At 42.2% G+C, this 19,786-nt stretch overlaps 1 protein-coding gene and 1 non-coding gene across 5 annotated transcripts in view; one reads left to right on the top strand and one right to left on the bottom strand.

Moving 5' to 3' along the window:
* KCNQ4 (potassium voltage-gated channel subfamily Q member 4) overlaps nucleotides 1-19,786 on the top strand; it is a 183,586-nt gene that overhangs the window by 122,629 nt on the left and 41,171 nt on the right. For all 4 annotated transcript variants that reach the window (XM_063456365.1, XM_063456360.1, XM_063456370.1 and 1 more), the window contains exons 4-5: nucleotides 237-412; nucleotides 13,596-13,721. In XM_063456365.1, the coding sequence (XP_063312435.1) occupies nucleotides 237-412; nucleotides 13,596-13,721 (302 nt within the window). The remainder of the gene's footprint in view (nucleotides 1-236; nucleotides 413-13,595; nucleotides 13,722-19,786) is intronic.
* On the bottom strand, nucleotides 9,043-9,187 carry LOC134576957 (small Cajal body-specific RNA 11). Its single transcript, XR_010085902.1, has one exon. It is a non-coding gene; the product is annotated as a small Cajal body-specific RNA 11 (non-coding RNA).

Here is a 19,786-nt window from a genome sequence, read left to right as displayed (position 1 = left end):
TAAAGAAGAGCAAAATACTAAAAATAAAACAATAAAAGGAAGCCAGAGGAACATTCCTTTTGAAGTTATTGGCTCTAAGGGAAATGCTCCACTTAAAGACCTTTTTTAGCTCAATGTTGCTCTTGGTGTCACTTTATAATTACTTTCGATTTTTTTTTTACATGTTTTATTATTTGTAATGGTTTTTTTTCTCCGGTTATTTTCATTTTACCTTCTGTTTACCATTGCTCCCCTAGATTTCATTGTTCTGGTGGCTTCTCTGGCCGTCATTGCCGCTGGCACTCAGGGTAATATCTTTGCAACCTCGGCTCTGCGTAGTATGCGATTCTTGCAGATCCTTCGAATGGTGCGCATGGATCGGAGAGGAGGCACCTGGAAGCTGCTGGGATCCGTGGTGTACGCACACAGCAAGGTGATCGGTTTGTTTGACATGTAAATCATTGTGACAAAGAGGTGCATATATATGGTAGCAGGCAAGAATCACAAAAAAAACACTCTACAGCAACCTAGCAAGTATATTCTGAGGTTTACAAAGGATGCAATACTTCTATTTTTTGTATTATGAACAATATATTTGATTATGTCAGACATCTTTATTATTGTTTCTTTATTTACACATTTTCTGCCAAATCCCACAGGCTGGATTAAGTTACCTAATAAAATTGTCTCAATATTTTTTTTTATTTTTTTTTTAATTCTTTATTTTATTTGTGCATAGTGAGAACAAACATGTTTGCACTGCCACAACAGCTAGTGCAAGCAGATACATAAACATAATATTATAACGTTGGTATGGCATCGAAAGGCATAGCACATTTTTTTTTGTGTGATAATTAGAATATGCAACAAGTCGTTCATTAAGCGTTAAATAAGCTTAGTGCAGGCTAGCTTAGCTTGTCTACCGTGGGTGGGTCACAATGGGGTCTTTAAGCGTATTACAGTACCTTTACAATGGTTCTAACGTGTATGCTAATGATTAAAGACTAATAAACACTGCCTAACTGGTTCAGGGCAACCGTCAATGTCACTGCAGCTTAAGTAGATACGGCATCATCTCGGTAATCTGTCGACATTAAAGCAGCAAACCATTTTGTTAACGATGAAGGCAACATAAACGTAAAAATTGTAAACAGGCTGCATTGCACATTTTTAAGGTTAAACAAAGATAACACTTTAGAGATTAGCCAGACACCCGAGTTTCCCGTGTAGCTGACGGCAGGGGAGACTCCCATGCACTGTGGTTGCTGGGTGCGCTATGTGTATATGTGCGCTGTTCTATATGTAGATAAACATTAAGCCTGGTCAGACGTGAGAGAGAATAAGGGTTTCAAAGTGCATGGCATTAATATAGCAGGTCTTATAGTGCTCTAGCAGTGCTTGTGGGGAAAAGATTAAATATAACTCATGAAACCTAACTGCTAAACAGCATATTGATAAGATTGCATTAAAGTAAATAAAATAACAAAAAAGTATGATACTCGTTTGAAACTGGGCTAGTCTAAGCCTGGGTATACTCGGCGTTTAATCGACGGACTGTGGATAATACCCCCCCGTAATCCTCCGTGCGAGCAGTCCAGAAAACAAAGTCAAACCTGGAATGTGGATGCCAGCCGACATACGCGGAAGTTCAGTTGGGGCATAGGAAACTGAGTGACAATTGGCATTCTGCCTGACATTGAGTCCAAGTCCCGTTGGGGTCAGCCTTGTTGGGGCTGGATGGATGCCCCCAGTGTTGGTAGTTGCACCCGAGGATGTAGCATACGGGAGGCATGTGCGGACGATTGAGTGCAGGTGTAGAGCGTCTGTGGCACTGTCCCTGTAGTGGGTAAGTGGCTCTGCTGCGGTATTGTAGTGGTATCTGCCTGTTCAGGCTCAGCAGTCCGCTATCTTCTCCTTCTGTCTGGCTGAGCTTTACCCTGCTTGAGTCTGCATTGGGTTGCTGCTCTCCAGCGGGGCTGCCTGCGGCGCTGCGCAACAGGGATCCTCTTGTGTTTTTGAGCTTCGTGCAGGCTGTGTCCAGTGGCAGCATTGCGCCGTTTGGGCGTTGTTGGGTTGGACCCTTTCTTGTGAGTGTTCATAGTAAGAGTGGGGTTTGTCCCGCTTGTCGCCTTGCTCTTATGCTTCCGACCTTGCAGCACAACGCCGGGTGAAGATCCCGCTTGTGGGGGCATCAGTAGAGCCTCTAGCTTCTCCCAGAATGCCCGGAATATGCGGTCGTACCTGAGCTCTGTTTCCTTTCGGATCGTGAGCACAGCATCGGAGCATTGGTTGCCCGCCATTTTGTGGGCTCCGCCCGTCGTTTCTGGTCTTCGTGGTTTTGTCACTTGGGCCTGTAACGTGGCCGGTTAGTCTCATGTGGCAGGACCGGGATAACCCCTGCCAGTCCAGAGGGGAGGGGGACGGGGGCTCCGCGTCTGAGTTCCTTTCATTCTCGGCGGCAGGAGGGCACCTACCTCTCCTGCGCCTGCCATGCCAGTAGGCCTCACCGGCTCGTGGGGCGCATGTCGGGTCGGTCGTCGCTTGTTAGGTATCATATTGTGTGTCCCGATTTCCCCTCACGCTTGGTGGCCATAGTCCGGCTCTCAGGTGCCGTTTCAGTAGGATTTTCACGCTTTTTTAGGCGCTGGTTGCAGGAGCTGACAAGGATTGCTGCTGTTCAGCTCTGCGGTTCGGCCCCGCCCCTGTCTCCATATTTTAGCATAGCCTGGAATGGTAGATGGGAAAGTTAAGTGATAACATTGTGACTTCTGTTAGAAAATAGACCCCTGGCGGTGTTTGTTGCTGAAACTGGAGATAGAATCTTCATGGGTAATAGGAAAAGGAATATGTTCCCATCTGGCGAGTTCTGCTTGGAATGTGAAATGTTGTAGCTATAAACACAGGTTGGCACATGCTTCAGAGTAACACTTAAAGTGACCCAATCCCCATAAACCATGTTTTGCTCTTAAAGAGCACTGAACCCTGGTTCTGTATTGTATTGCTAGCTCTTCTAAAGGAGATCACATATTTATTTTTATGAGATCTGATTTTATAGATGGTCTGATACATTAGTTAGTTTCTGAAATGGCCAAGACATTTATTCAGGCAGAACGTGTTTTGTTCTGTCAGGGTTGTGCAGTCCATATACACAGTGCATGTTATAATGTACATCACAATCTAATGCAATCTTTAGTACAATTTATCATTTATTTATATTTTTCCCCTATTTACGTTTTCCTTTTGTTTGCTGCTTGTATATAAATTGTGAATTGCAGTAAATGCAAAAATATATAAATACATATATTTAAAAAACAGAATTTGAATGCACTGTACCCAGCCATGTTTTTAAGTTTGATATACTTAGAATATATATAGAATATAGAGAATATGTCCAACCTATGTCGCATTGTGGAAAAATAAAGAATTAAAAAAAAAAAAAAAAACTGAAATTGCAAAGTTAAGCTACGAAATTGCTAACCTTAAAAAAATATTCTGCTCAACTAAATTACTAAATTTGATATGTGATATAAATGTTATTTTTTTTTTTTTTGACAATCTTTATTTATAGAAGATTTCAAAATAACAGTACAAGAAATCAATAGTCAGAAACTTCAAATGGGGGCTAAACACAATATTCATGAAAGATAAGGCAATAAATAAATATGTCAAAATATTGCATAGAGGACAATGGAGATGCATCAGGTGGAGTGCAATCAACTCCAACTTGAGCATAATTGGTCTTCAGTCATGATTATGAATGGCTCTGTAATGACTTATACTTTTAAGAATGCAGCATTGCAGTTTGGATCCTAGACACTGCATTGTCATAAACTGAAAACTGGAACCAACATTTTGGCAACTGTAACTTATTTATGAACAAATAAAAAAAAATAGGGAGTGCTGAACACACAAGTAGAATATCGATAGTTTTGCAGGAACTTCTCTGGGTGTTAATTGTTTAAAAAAGGAACATTAGAACTCTTAAATCTGCATAGAAAACAGAAACACTCTCCTAGTGCAATACTCTTTTAATATGTGTAAAATGTTTTATACAGAACCACTCACTTGGCCAGAGCAGGCTCTGGCTGGGATTACATGTAGTTTGGTAGTGTAGTCTCACCACAAATGGTCTGCTCCTAATTGTGTATATCAGTTCCCATACATATGTCTTCCTGGTAATCTAAAGCGGCACTGTCACACCGAACTTACCTTTCCTTAATCGCTTCCCCTTCTCTCCCTCTCTCAGCATCCGTTCTTCATTTCTTCCTGTCTGCTCTAGTTTTCTTTAAAACATAAGACAAAGTAGGGACTTCTTTGGCTTATGTATTTTTCCTACGCTTGGCCTGCTTTGACCCACTTCATATGGTCACAGGAATTTTCCCACAATACTCACCCTTTCCTCCGTGATCTTGCGATGCTTCCTTTCAGTATTCCCGAAGGCAGGACGCCGGCGAAATTACTGAATTTCATCCTAACAGAATGAGTATAGTTTGTCCATTCGTGTTAGGACGACTTTCGGTACTTTTAGGTCGGTTTGAAATTTCATTCAAATTAATGAAATTCCGATCTGAACTGTGCTGTGGCTGCATCGTGCAGCCGCTTACTAGATAGCTCCCTGATTCCCACGGTATAAGGGAGCTATCTACCAAAAGGGTGAAAGAACAAAATTGATCTTTCAGCCAACTTTACTAATACTAAGTAAGAATTACTTATTATTAGTGTGACAAACTCCCCTTTTCAAGTGGGTTAGGCACGAGTCCCTGGAGGAGCCTGCTTGCCAGCCTCCTGCCCACACACTATGGACCTTGTAAAATGTGATATAAAAGTCTCAGTTCGTGTATTTGGACTATATGATTCAGGAACCGAAAAGCCGCATGAACCGTAGACCACCCTGGATCTTGCTAAGCCTAAACGCAGGCAGCGGTGTTTGGTCATCGAGTTCATGGAACTATTTTCGAATACTGAAACTCCCGAACACTGCTGGACTTCCATGATTGCCTGCGTTTGGTTCGACAACACTTAGAAAGACACTATTCGGTAGAAACGTTCCCACGAACAAGGGGAACAAGCTCCAGGGTAAGACTATTGACTATGTTTGGTAGTTTGTTCGTTTTTAAACTACCGAACTAGACTGAACGCAAGCCCTGATTCTCTGGAACTGTTTAGGGCATGGGACCATGCGTGCGGTCCGTCAAACAAATGACTTCCAGGAAATTCCTGAACCCCTCAACTGATCTGGGTGAGTTTTGGATATGTTGGTCACCCAGATCAGGGCTATAAGGGGATGTAACTTTTGTGTTTTTTTTAAATGTATTTTTAGGGTACTTTTAGGGTGTTTGGGAAAAAGTGTGTTTTTCCTGTGCTTGGAGATAATTGGATTAGATTAGTCCAGTTCCTGATCCACTTATCGCCCAGGCACAGAGGAGGGATTATCTGATTATGTATGGGAGTGTCCTGGATCTGAGAGCCAATGTAATTGTGTATTTGTTTCTACTGTGGTTTCCTCTCAGGTCCAGAGGGGAATGTCCCTTGCATGGGGACTTGCATATAAGGCCAGTTGTGGCTGCCATTAAAATATTCCAGCTTGTACTCCCAGAACATGTGTCATCTGGTTACTGGTAGGGAAAAGGGCTACTCTTTAATCACTGTTCCAGTGTTAGAGCATCCAGGACTGAGTGTCGTCCAGTGCCTGGGGGTGTCTAGAGCGAATTCCCCGTTCAGCTCCAGGAGAGAGCGGTTCCAGGGCCCCGGTCATGCCACAGCGACTGTGGGCAGAAGTGCTGCAGTTTGTCCCCTGTTCCAGCTAGGAAGCGGTCCTTGGCAGAGGTACCCAGCCGGGGTACAGGGAGCTCCGTCACAATTAGTAAATAAGGGAGACTGCCTCTACTCGCTATGCCACAGGCTGCTCACTGTTTAGTGGACATGCCCCTACTTGCGGTATAGCAAGTAGGGGCATTCGGGAGATTTTAATCTCCCTTATGCTATTATGGGGGTCATATTGACCCCCATAGAGTGAGGGGGGATATGGTGGGGCTTAGGAAGTGGCGGGGAGCATTGCTCCCTGCCGCTTCTATAGTTACATATTACAAGGAGGGAGCTGCTCGCCGGTAGCTCCCTCCTTGTAATAAACTGCACTAACAAACGAACACTGATATTCAGTGTTAGTTTGTTCGTCTGATTTTTCTATTCATTCATTCGTCTTTCTGACGAATGAATGAATAGATGAAATTCCCGTTCACATGTCCAAGTGTTTAACTGGGCATGTGCGGGAATTTCACAGTGCTATCTAGTGTGGGCAGATGTCATGTCCCACAGGGACTTCCTCTACCCACACAAAGATGGTGGCACCCTGAATATAGATCGGGCCAGAAAATAAAGAATAAAAATAGATAATATGGGGGGCTTAGGGGCATTTGGGGGTGACTAGGGGGTCAGTTAGATGTAGTGGAGTCGGAAGGGGGGTTAAATAAAAACGTGATTCGGCCATGACAGTGCCACTTTAATGTGAATAGGTGCAAGATAATGCATCTTGGATGTAAAAACTCAAGGGCAGAGTACATAATATTTGATAGAGTCCTAACCTCAACATCTGAAGAAAGGGATTTAGGGGTAATTATTTCAGGTGACTTAAAGGTAGGCAGACAATTTAATAGAGCAGCAGGAAATGCTAGCAGAATGCTTGGTTGTATAGGGAGAGGTATTAGCAGTACAAAGAGGGAAGTGCTCATGCCATTGTACAGAACACTGGTGAGACCTCACTTGGAGTATTGTACGCAGTACTGGAGACCGTATCTCCAGAAGGATATTGATACTTTAGAGAGAGTTCAGAGAAGGGCTACTAAGCTGGTTCATGGATTGCAGGATAAAACTTACCAGGAAAGGTTAAAGGATCTTAACATGTATAGCTTGGAGGAAAGACGAGACGGGGGGGATATGATAGAAACATTTAAATACATAAAGGGAATCAACACAGTAAAGGAGGAGACTATATTTAAAAGAAGAAAAACTACCACAACAAGAGGACATAGTCTTAAATTAGAGGGGCAAAGGTTTAAAAATAATATCAGGAAGTATTACTTTATTGAGAGGGTAGTGGATGCATGAAATAGCCTTCCAGCTGAAGTGGTAGAGGTTAACACAGTAAAGGAGTTTAAGCATGCGTGGGATAGGCATGAGGCTATCCTAACTATAAGATAAGGCCAGGGACTAATGAAAGTATTTAGAAAATTTGGCAGACTAGATGGGCCGAATGGTCCTTATCTGCCGTCACATTCTATGTTTCTATGCATGTATTCTACTAAATAGTTATTTTTCTTTTTTTTTTACTATGTGAGCAGTGGATTGCTTCTTTAAGTTAGACATTTACCAAAAGATAAACTAGTCCCTACTTCATCCTATGATATATTTTGACTGAATTTGGAATTGTAATGAAATTTCAGTACATTCTTTATGAGCATTTGATAAAGAATATATTTTCATGACAAGCTCAGAAATGTTTGGGGCGACAAGTTTCGCGATGCTGCACTTCTAATTTGTAGTTTTTATTTTATCCAGAAGTATAGGCCAGAAGCTGCTATGTGCATCAATTTAAATACAACTATTAAACTGCACTTTTCTCAATTGCAAAAAAATATACATTAGTAAATCCCAGCAGAGTAAGAAAATATCTATAATACAGTGATAATAAATAATACAAATGTAAAAGTCTGAAAGTAATACAAAAGCACAACATAGAAAACAACATTGATGTATAAAAAAAAAAAAAAAAGCTGCACTTTAAACAAATGAAGTTACAGGCTTGCTTGTGCCAGTGTATGGGAAAAGTGACACTAACGTGTTAGATCCAAATATGTCCTTCTCTACGGCAGGTTAATACACTGTATGGTACAGAAGATGCAAAACCCTGCAGCTGCACTTAGTTTGACACTTCCAAATTGTGTGCGGCACACTCAGAGCTGTATAGACTTAACATAAGCAGCACTCTGTATGCAAAGTATTTTATTTGATTATTAGAATACATACCGGACTTCTGGCAAATCATTTTATTTTCCCATTAGTAATATTCCCTCCTGGGCCTGATGTCAGATGATACAGGTTGTGTATGTTATACCTATAATAAATGATTTTCCATTTAAACATTGGCTGTATATATGGCATATTTTTCATAGCTTTTGACCTTGTTGCTAACTCCAGTTTAATAAAGTTGAACACACTCAGTATATTTCTGGATATGTACCTATCCATCAAACCCTTCTTTAATTTGGAAGGTGTGCTGTCAGCAGGGTCTGTAGGCTGCTCTGAGTTCTTGACGTCAGGGGTCAAGTGCTGTGACAGTTTCTGGATTTAAATGTGTCTGAATTGAAAAAACAAATGAGCCAGCAGTTGGATATCATAGTATGTGTTTATTCCTTAGTGCATCAGTGTGCCAAAATACACTAGAAAGCAGCAAGCACCCAAAACGCTGAACATAACAAAACAAAAACAGAGATCAGGGCTAGCTTTGTATTACTAAGTTATTCGATGCAACTCATTATATACTGAGATGGTGCGTAGCATGTTGGAAAATGTTCATATATTTTACCATAGGCTACATATCATAAACAGTGGAGTTATCCATCTTTCCAGTCAAATTGGTTTCTGAACTGCTGCTTTTCTTGTAGATATCCTGAAAGTTAAAGGGACACTATAGTCACCTGAACAACTTCAGCTTAATGAGGTTGTTCAGGTGAGTGCTACAGCTACCCGGAGCCTTTTTCTTGTAAGCACTGTATTTTCTGAGAAAATGCAGTGTTTACATTGGAAGCTTGGAACACCTCTTGTTGCAGTCAATCAGACGGCCACCAGAGGGACTTCCGAGTTCAGAGGCCCTAAAAAGGCCTCTCGTCCGATGCATTCTGGGTGAATACATCAGACGTGCTATCGGCACACAAAGCACTGTGAACGCGCTTTGTGTGCTGATAGCCTGTCAGCACTGCTGTGGGCGTGGCTTCAGCTGACAGCTGAAGCCCGAACCCACAGGGGCGCTTTCTGTCCACAATAGTGGTTTAAGGGGGGGGGAGACCTACTGTCCCCCCCCCCCTCCGGCCCCCACCCCTGTGCGGCGGGTGGGGGCCCTAAAATTATCAATGGGGGGGAACCTACTGTCCCCCCCCCCCGGCCCCCACCTCTGTGCGGCGGGTGGGGGCCCTAAAATTATCAATAAGGGGGGGGACCTACTGTCCCCCCCCCGGCCCCCACCCCTGAGCGGTGGGTGGGGGCCCTAAAATGATCAATAAGGGGGGGGACCTACTGTCCCCCCCCCCGGCCCCCACCCCTGTGCGGCGGGTGGGGGCCCTAAAATTATCAATAAGGGGGGGACCTATTGTCCCCCCCGGCCCCCACCCCTGAGCGGTGGGTGGGGGCCCTAAAATTATCAATAAGGGGGGGGGGACCTACTGTCCCCCCCCCCGGCCCCCACCCCTGTGCGGCGGGTGGGGGCCCTAAAATTATCAATAAGGGGGGGGGGACCCTAGTTAACCCTTCTCCCCCCCCCCCCCAAAAAAAAAATATCTCCCTACCTACCCCCCTCACCCTAAAAATAATGAGGGGGGGGACATTAACTAGAAACCTGTAAAAAAAAAAATGAGATAAAAACAACTTACCATTCGATGTTTTCTTTCTTCTAAAATCTTCTTTCTTCAGCCCCAAAAAAGGCCAAATAAAAATCCATAATAACCGACGCAATTAAAAAAAAAAAAACGAGCGCAAAAAAAACAATCCATGTTCACCCATGGAGGGCTCCGCGCAGACTGAGCTCCGCAGGGCGGGGGAAGGCTTATAAAGCCTTGCCCCGCCCTGTAATTAGACTAAGAACACTCTGATTGGTGGGTTTAAGCCAATCAGAGTGCTCTTTGTCATTTTACAAGCGTGGGAAAGTTTTTTGGAATTTTCCCACGCTTGTAAAATGACACAGAGCACTGTGATTGGATGGATTTAAATCCATCCAATCACAGTGCTCTGTGTCATTTTACAAGGGTGGGAAAGTTCTTTGGAATTTTCCCACGCTTGTAAAATGACACAGAGCACTGTGATTGGATGACTTGAAACCCATCCAATCACAGTGCTCTGTGTCATTTTACAAGCGTGGGAAAATTCCAAAGAACTTTCCCACGCTTGTAAAATGACACAGAGCACTGTGATTGGATGGGTTTCAAGCCCTTATTGATAATTTCAGACAGCTCAGCTAGCGAACGCGCATTCCGCGCACATGCGCGGTATAGCGCTGACTATCTTTATAGAGCGGCATTCAATGCCGCTCTATGAAGAACGCGATTGGTGCAGCGCGAAGCTGCGCATGCGCACCACATCGCGATGACGCTTCTCCGTGAGAAGCGTCCTATTGGGCCCCGCGATTTCGTCATTTTGACGAAAAAGGGGGCGCGGCATGGCTGGGAGCTCGCCGCTGGAACGGAGGTAAGTTTTTAATATAAAAACACCTCGAAAATAATTTTTAACAAATGAAAGTTCATATAAAAGCAAGAAGGAAGGCAGGGGGACCTGTCTTTCTTGCTTTTATATGGTGACTATAGAGTCCCTTTAACGTTTAGCCAACTACATTGCCCAACGCCTGGGAACATGGCACCCAAAAAGTTGCACTTTAAGTGAATTAATCGGCACTGAAAACTTAGTTGACAGCAATCTTTGAAGGTGCAATAGTGCATTTACAAAATATACTATTACATTTCACGTATACTATATTGTTATGGTAAATGGCCAGGATCTTTAAAGGTGCTTAAATGGATTATCTAGAGTCACTCACACAATTGGTGCAACATTTAGGTTAGCTCAGGTTACTGTTATGTTGGGTGGATTTTTTTAATTTCTAATTTGTTTTGCTCCTCACGCCCAGCCTTTCTGTTCCTCCTTTCCAAATGGCAATGTTTTCCTTTTTCTAAAAAGACTTTCTGGGACCTAAAGTTCTGGGAGTTCAAAAGAAAATAGCATATATAATATATAATGCACACTATAACAACCACAATGGTCAAGTTCAAATTTTTTATTAAGTAGGTAAATTACAATACATAACAAAAAATATAAATAAAGTCACAGAAAAAGAGGCAAATAGTAATCAAAAGTAATATACCCAAATCTTTCAAGCCTCAAGACAGAAACACAAGTCACCAACTCCCTCCAACGTTTCGGCACCAACTGGTTGCCTTTAGCAAAGGTACCTGTATCCATGTTTTCATGTGTCAGCTTTTAAAGCCCTCATACAGCTGAAATTATCGCCATCCCCGGAAGTGACATCATCACTTCAAGTGCTGGTACAATACACCAGATACGTATAGGAAAAACACACCATACATAGCATATATACACAACTAAATATCATAATAGTATATATACATTGAAATAAGCATTTAACGAAGGCTAATTCCTACGTCCTTGAGCATTATTATCGTGCATGCACACTATATGGCGTGTAGTATCATACCGAAACAAGAAAGAGAATGCACACCAGAAATCACAGATAATAATCAACCTGGTTTAATAAACCAATACTAGGTTCAAGCACAAAGTAACAGTAATATATAAAGTGATACAAAAACAGTCACAAAGCATAAGTAATAAACAATAATAGTTTACCAAAATTCTCACAAGCCTAATAGGGCAGAAACAGGAATCAAAAATAACCCCCTAACGTTTCGGCACCTCCTGGTTGCCTTTATCAAGGGCGTTTATATCCAGACTCACCACAAGTCAAAACTCACCTGTTTTGTATCACTTTATATATTACTGTTACTTTGTTCTTAAACCTAGTATTGGTTTATTAAACCAGGTTGATTATTATCTGTGATTTCTGGTGTGCATTCTCTTTCTTGTTTCGTTACTATTTATATTGGTATTTGAGGGAGTACCAGCGAGGATTAGCACCCAGGTGGCTATAGCCTATATTAATTAATTTCTCCATACTTTATTTAGTGTAGTATCATACCGCCATCTTGATCACTTGCACTGAAACTGCACACGTGCACAATCTATTGTCAGCCCCGCATGCAAATTATATTAGTCAGGCACTCGAGCCGCGCGTACGCACTATGCTCCCTAACCAGCCGCGCGCGCATTACGAATAGCCTGCCATACCACGCCATCCTACCTGATGGTTATGCCCATACACAGAAGTTAAATACATACACAATGCTCATAGTGCCCCCAAACCTATCCCTGTGATATAAACCATCTTTAGGAATAATGTACATATATACACGGACAGAATAAGCCACAGCCTAACTCTAAAGGGCTGAAGAGGTAAATAATAATGCAGGAAAATATGTGATACCCGGTGTACCACACATCTATAGTGCTACCAGTATCACACAAATACCACCACCACCATCTAACATAAGCGAAACAATAGAAAATAGCAAAGATCTAAACTACAACTCCCAGAAAAACCTGCTGTGTCCATAAAACACTAGTTATGGTAAAGTACAGAAATGGTATAAAAAGTTAAGTGAGCATGACTACTTTCTGGTTTGTTGAGAGCTTTCTGCACAGAATGGGGTTTAACAGACAGTGGTTTTGTTACAAATGCAGGAATGTCAAATGTGAGTACAGACTACAGTGAATGAACTTGACGATGTTTAATTATTTCAATACAAATGTAGTTATTTTGTTAATCTTCACATTATTTAAAGGGTTACTCGAACCATAAAACATTGATTTTGGTTACAAAAATAAATGCTTAAACTCCATTTTCCATCGCTGGAGTGGGAGACCGGTCAGGGAGGATGGACTTAGGGGAAGCCCATCCTCCATCCACAGAGCACTCACTGTTCGGGGGTGTCTAATAACGCAGCCGGAGGTTGATTTACACCTACGGCAACTTGCAGCCAAACATTCCAGGCTTCAGAATCAATGAGGTGATCATGGTGCTTGGAGTAACTCTTTAATGTTATAATATAGCAGCAAACATTTAATGATGTTAAGTTTTAATTAATGTATTTTGATATTGTTCACTGAACAGTGCTAGAATTTAAATATTAATATTAAAATTTATTTTATCTTTGTGTTTAAAACCAAAAGGTTTTTCAACAACCTGAAAAAAATCATACTTTTGGGACCCACAGCATGTTGAATAGATGCATTCAGCTGTAATATAATAGGCCATGTTCATGACTGTGATTCCATAGAGAGAGTATGTTTGAGTCAGCTGACACACTTTGTAAAACACAGCATATTACCAAATGTTTTCACACATCACACAAGTACCTCTTGTAATGTACTTTCTGTGAAAATACATATATGAAAACAATCTTTGTTTGGAATGGAGTCTACTCTGGTAAATGCAGTCATTCTAAACATAGTAGAATTGAAATAATATATTCACTGAACAGTGTGTTGGGGTAAGGAGACAACCTTGTAAAATGTAGCCTTAGTATTATCAAGCTATTTTGCAACTCCATGCGTTGTCAGACCTCTCTACAACTTAATGTCCTCTGATAAACTATAAATAAAACTATGGAGACTTGCCTTCACTGTAATGGGTGATACAAAAACTGTAAAAGTATGTTTTTCTAAAAATAATAATCTTAACAATGGTTTCTACTTGCTTTGATCTCTTTATCACTCCACAGGAGCTGATTACTGCCTGGTACATTGGTTTCCTAGTGCTAATCTTTGCCTCTTTCCTGGTGTACCTGGCCGAGAAAGATGCCAACAAGGAATTCTCCACATACGCAGATTCTCTTTGGTGGGGCACGGTGAGTTCAGTGGGGCATGGTCAGCCTGGTGGGCCATATTAGGCTTTGGTAGATTTGAATGAGTTGGATACGCAGGAAGTTTGAAGAATTATGATGACCTGTGTGGGGCAAAGGGAGTTTGGTGACTTGTGGTGAGCTTAGTAGGGAACAGTGAGTTTGATGGATTATTTAAGGTTGGGTAGTCATGGTGAGTTTGATTGATTATGATGAGCTGTCTGGGGCATGGTGATTTTAATGGATTTATGGTATAATGGGTGGGGTATAGTGAGTTTAGTAAATTATGGTGATCTAGGTTGTACACAGTGAGTTTGATTATGGTGAGCTGGGTGGTACACGCTGAGCTTGGTGGATTATGGTAAACTTGGTGTTACACAGTGAGTTTGATTGATTATGGTGATCTGGGTTAGGGATCGACCGATATTGTTTTTTTTTAGAGCCGATACCGATAATCTATGAACTTTCAGGCCGATAGCTTAATGATATTCTGTACATCTACCATATTTTTTTTTTTTTTTTGCAAATCTTTTTTTTATTAAGTGGGAAATGCACAAAATATACATGCCAGTCAGATTGTTTTTTATGTTTTCAAGAATATTTATATGTGTGTGTAGTGGATGCAGTGAGAGTATGTTATTAGTAAATGCAGTGTGTGTGTGTGTGTGTGTGTGTGTGTTTGTGTAGTGGATGCAATGTGTTTGTTTGTGTAGTGGATGCAGTGTGGGTAGTGGATGCAGTCTGTTTGTGTGTAAATATGTGCGGTAGGAACTAATATGGTAATATGGTAAGCTCGGTGGTACACAGTGAGTTTGATTATGGTGATCTGGGTGGTACACAGTGAGTTTGATGGATAATAGTGAGCTAGGTGGTACACAATGTGTTTGGTGGAATATGGTGAGCTGGGTGATACACAGTGAGTTTGATTGTAGTGAGCTCGGTGGTACACAGTGAGTTTGATTGATTACAGTGAGCTGGGTGGTACACAGTGAGTTTAAATATGATGAGTTTGGTGGAATACAGGGAGGTTGGTGGATTATGGTGAGCTAGGTTGTACACGATGAGTTAGGTGGAATATGGTGAGCTGGGTGATACACAGTGAGTTTGATGGAATATGGTTGGATAGGGCACAGTGAGCTTGATTGTGCTGTGTATTCAATTTGCTCCAAAGTAAAAACGTTCTTTATTCCATCCATATTTATTTCATGTTTTGACATGTTACATCTTTTCACGCATTGTCCTAACTGATGTTAATGTGTCATTTTATTTGTTCTGTGCCACTTCTATTACTGATCTTATGATTCTGAATCCAGCTAGAAAAGGAAAACAGGGTTTATATAAAGTTATCTGTATCATTTTTAACCAGTGCTTTTTAGTATATTTTCTTGATAATATGCAAATGCTGTGAAGTCGCCAGGGTTATCCCTGAGCCATAAATTAGTCATACATTATGTGACTTTCAGTGTAGTGCTGTCAATTAGTACACTCTAAAAAAACTCATAATCCTGATGACTGTCCATGGATGCTCTTTTTTTCTTTTCTAACAGCTAGAGTGCCGTGCAAAAATGCCACTCCAAAATACATTTAATTGTCACATGCAAGACAGGGTTGCACAATATGGCTTCTGTAAATCCTTTCAACCTCAGCCAATTGCATTCAGTCTGAGTGCAATGGGAGTTGAATTCACCCCTGATCTTAAGTTGCTTTGATAAGTTCCACACATTTTAATTTTTTTTTTTTTTTTACTCAATAGTAAGTTGCTGTGAAATACAACTGATCTGTAAATTTTCACGCACAACTATGTAATGCGGAATAAGTTGCTTTAACAGCCTTGTAAATTTGTTATAAATATTCACCAGTCAACTAACTACAGCCAGCTGTTTAGTCCTCAAGCTTAGGTTTGTTTTTTTCCTGTCCCTGCGACATGGCAAAACTGCGAAGACCCACATTAGAATAAAGGGATAAATCTAAGTGCCATCAATCCTGAGAGGTTCTACTCCAGTAGAAGCAAATAGACAAAAGGAAGACAGGGTATACAGTTGGATAACATTAGATCATAATGATTGAAGCAGACAGTGCAACGTTTCAGCTACACAGCCTTTCCTCAAGCTTTCTGTTTACCCTATAGTATGGACATAGGTTATGCAACAATGTTGCTGGTCATTTGGGCAGTATTTGATTATTTGAATGCCATGGGGCATTTACGACACTGTAGTACACATTGGCACCCTATATTAATAAAGATTGTACTTGAAGGGTTACTCCAACAACCATGACCACTTTTACAAGAGGTCATGATGATAGGAGTCTGTATCGCTGAACAATCCTTAACTATTTGCAATTTTGTGCCAGGGCTAGTTGCGCCTACGGCACTCGTGACTTGGGCAGCATGGAACCCTGTTCTGGGCTACCTAATATAAATTCTGTGCAAAATTTACATTTGATCACAGACATAAAGAGCGTCTACCCTCGCCTCCCCTATACTCTTAACGTTCATCTGTTATCTTGTTTTATTATTAAAATAACCTCTGGGACCTGACAGTCTTTCTTTAAAGGGGCACACTAGATACCATAACCAGTACAGCACAGTATAATAGTTATGGTGCTATAAAATTTTTTTTTTAAAAAAAACACCCTTAGTTACAGCCCTAATGTCAATGTGTTTACAACACACTGAGATGGTTTATGACACACCAGCGTGCCACTGCTTACTGGTTGCAAATCACCTTGTGAAATGACAGATGTTGACTTTACTTGTTTAATAGCTACTGATAGAAATGTGACTCTTTTTAGTCACCTATAGTGCTTGCTTTTTTTGTTGGAAGATAACCAAAATTAAACTTAAGCAGTTCAATTAATATCTTAACAGATCACATAACAATGTGACTTTTTCATTGTTAGAAAATGGAAGTGATTCTTTTATTTTTAGATGGATATGCATGGAAACTCTCAGATGTCAGGGATTCTTTCAAAACACTGCTAAGAAATATGTAACTTATCCTCTCTGGCAAAAATTCTTCAGTCCATTTTGTTTCAGTTGAAGATCGGTTTTCACTGAGAAATGACATATTATTCTGACTTATTGGGACAGGCAAGATGGAATTTTGAAGAGTGCGTCTCATTTGTGCCACGTCAGCATAGCAGTTATGGTCTCTAGGGCAGCGGTGTCACAGCATCTTACTCTAACTTACAGGAATAGTGAATCCCACAATTTCTACTAGATAGACATATTACCTAGCCTTAGCGTGGCCAACCTTAACGTTAATAAAGATAAAGACAGAGTCAGGAATAGCCACGGTCGGGAATAAAGAAATACAGATAAACTGAATAACAAGGCCGGTCAGGATACCAGAAATGCTCATGGTCAGAAACAAACCGGCTTAGAATTCCAGAATAACACGAAGTCGAATACAAGCCAAGGTCAATATCAAAATATATTGAGAGAGACTTACTATGAGCACTAACATATCAAGGCAGAAACCATGATAGGGCACTGAACATGTGTCTATATTAACTTTCTATAGGCTAACACTCTTTCTGATTGGTCCACTTTATCTCTGCGACTCCACATTCATTGAATATGGGGTTGCCATTATTTGTGACAGCAGATGACTTAGTCACTTTCAGGGTGGGTGTGACCTCACATTATTTGAATACATAAAAGGTGCGCCATTCAAGCGCTCAGCGTCTAAGATGTTACAGGGACGAAACTGCCGAAAGGTAAGTAATATATTCACTGTTCAGGTCATGCGGCCACTGGGGCACTCGGACTGCCCTGGGGCAGGTAAGTTCGTGACAGCGGAAGCTGAGGCAGAAAATGAACTCAAAGTAGCAGACATTCTGAGAGAATAGTTCTCCCATGTATAATCACTGTAGTGTAAAATGTCAGTCGTTAAAAGTGAATGTTGGGGCGTGGCTTGACCGGGAACCAAGCTGGACGTGTTTGTCTAGCGCTCCTCACCGACCCCAATACCAAAAGCTAATTTTAGCCAATAATTAACGAATTTCCCCCACCATCTTACTCACCATCGAAGATGGACAAACACACGCCTAGAAAGCAGCCCAAAAAGCACACCGAGGCTGCAGCCACGGTGAAAGATCTTTTCGCGGCCTCACGCCATTGCCGCCAAGGCTCCCAAGATGGCGCCGAGAACAGCCTGAGGGCCCCTGCCACGCCAACGGACGACGAACCGTCCCAGATGCAGCACTCGCCAGCACCCGAGACGGCGCATATACTTGCTGAAATGGCGGCAATGAAGACCTTCCTAGCCCAGCGGACCTCTGAATTGGAGCAACGGGTTGAGACCACAGTTGCAGCGCACAACGCAGCTACCGACCACATCAACATACTCACCTCACGCCTGGAAGCATCAGAGGCCGCCCTGGAAGATTTAGCGAACTGCTCACGCCGCAATAACTTGCGCATAAGAGGCCTACCTGAACAAGCTGATGAGGGCCCACTCGCTGCTACAGTGCTTGCCTTCCTCCGACCTCTCCTTCCAGAGATGAACACTGGCACGTAGACAGGGCACGTAGACAGGGCACACAGGGCCCTGCGCGCCCGCAGAGAAGACAACACAAGGCCCAGAGACGTCATAGTGCGCTTCCTCCACTTTCAGACGAAAGAGGCAGTACTCATTTAGACCCGAGACACCCCGATCACTTACAATAACACAGTGCTATCCCTGTTTCAGGACTTGGCTCCAGCGTAGACGAGAGTGGCAACCAGTCACAGATCTGCTAAGAGCCAACTCAGTGAGGTATGCATGGGGCCACCCTTTCAAGAAAAAAAAAAAAGCAACAACAAAATAATGAACAAATCAGAAGTCCACTCATACTCCACACCATCCGACACAACCAGGGAATACAAGTGAAGCAAGGGCACACCCGCCAACACCCGCACTCCGATAGACTATACCGCCAGGACGGGAGCACACCCACAGTACTACAGGCTGTACCACACCAAAGAAGAACAGAGTCAGATATAGCAGGACCAGCCACACTCACGCCCACTGGGCCACTAACTAAGCAATGCTGATAGCTAATGAAAATGTAACACGGTAGACCAGTCACACACTGTATGCAGTTGGCCTAGTATTGCACCAGAGTAACCGATGATGATGTATGACTGTATGTATATGAGATAACTGTAATGCAAATTATGTACTGATGACCTTGGCTCATGCTCAGCGGAGTGCCCCCCACCCCCAACAACCCACCCCACCTCACACGATAACCCACCCTCAGAGAACACACTAGGTGACAAGGCGACATGCCAAGCAGTGCTAGCGGGGAGTGGATGTAGCACAGGACAGGCTGGACATGGCTGCACACGGGTACGTTCAGCGCCCCAAAGTACGTAAAACACAGAATACAGGTTACAGTATCCCCCCCCTCCCCAGGCACAGCATCGGCGCTGTAACAAACCACCTCTTTTACAGGTAGGGTTGTCACAGATCTTGCAGTAACCACCGCCTTCTAGGGTATATAAAGTCCAGGACACAGTCAGCTCGGTTTTCCTTTTTTTTATTCAATAAGAAAACAGGTGCTTCAAATAATAACAAAACAAACAAAATCCTTGCTCTTACTAGAGCTCTTACTAGACAGGAAATTGCTATCTGCAATTGGGTGGCTTTCCCACTTACCAATTTTCCAAACAAAAGAAATGTCTTTGCAACAAACACAGTTGTCATTCACTCTTCTAGCTGTCTTTTCCTCCCTCACTCTGCAGCAGGCTGCCCTCTTCATTTAAAGGCCTGTCCACTAATTGACTAGCTACAGGTGAGTGTCAATTTAGTTAACTCTTAAGTCTGATCTAAATTGTGGTTTGTTACACAGCAACTAATGCTGTTGGAGCATTGGCCCACCCTACTCTCCAAATACTCCGCCCCAGGGACCCATACCATGTTTTGCAGAACCTCAGCAATGTAGATTGCAAACACTAACATCTCCCTGGGGCATTTAACTGAAAATTCTCAGGTTGCAGTTTAGCAAATCCGGCCTGATGTATCTTCCATCAACCACAATGCCACTTTCACGCTCACATATCCTCCCCCCCAGCTCATACCTAT

The sequence above is a fragment of the Pelobates fuscus genome, chromosome 1, assembly GCF_036172605.1.
Source record: "Pelobates fuscus isolate aPelFus1 chromosome 1, aPelFus1.pri, whole genome shotgun sequence".
Classification (NCBI taxonomy): Eukaryota; Metazoa; Chordata; class Amphibia; order Anura; family Pelobatidae; genus Pelobates; species Pelobates fuscus.
The sequence above is the reverse complement of the archived record's forward strand: the minus strand, read 5'-3'. Positions and strand labels throughout refer to the sequence as shown.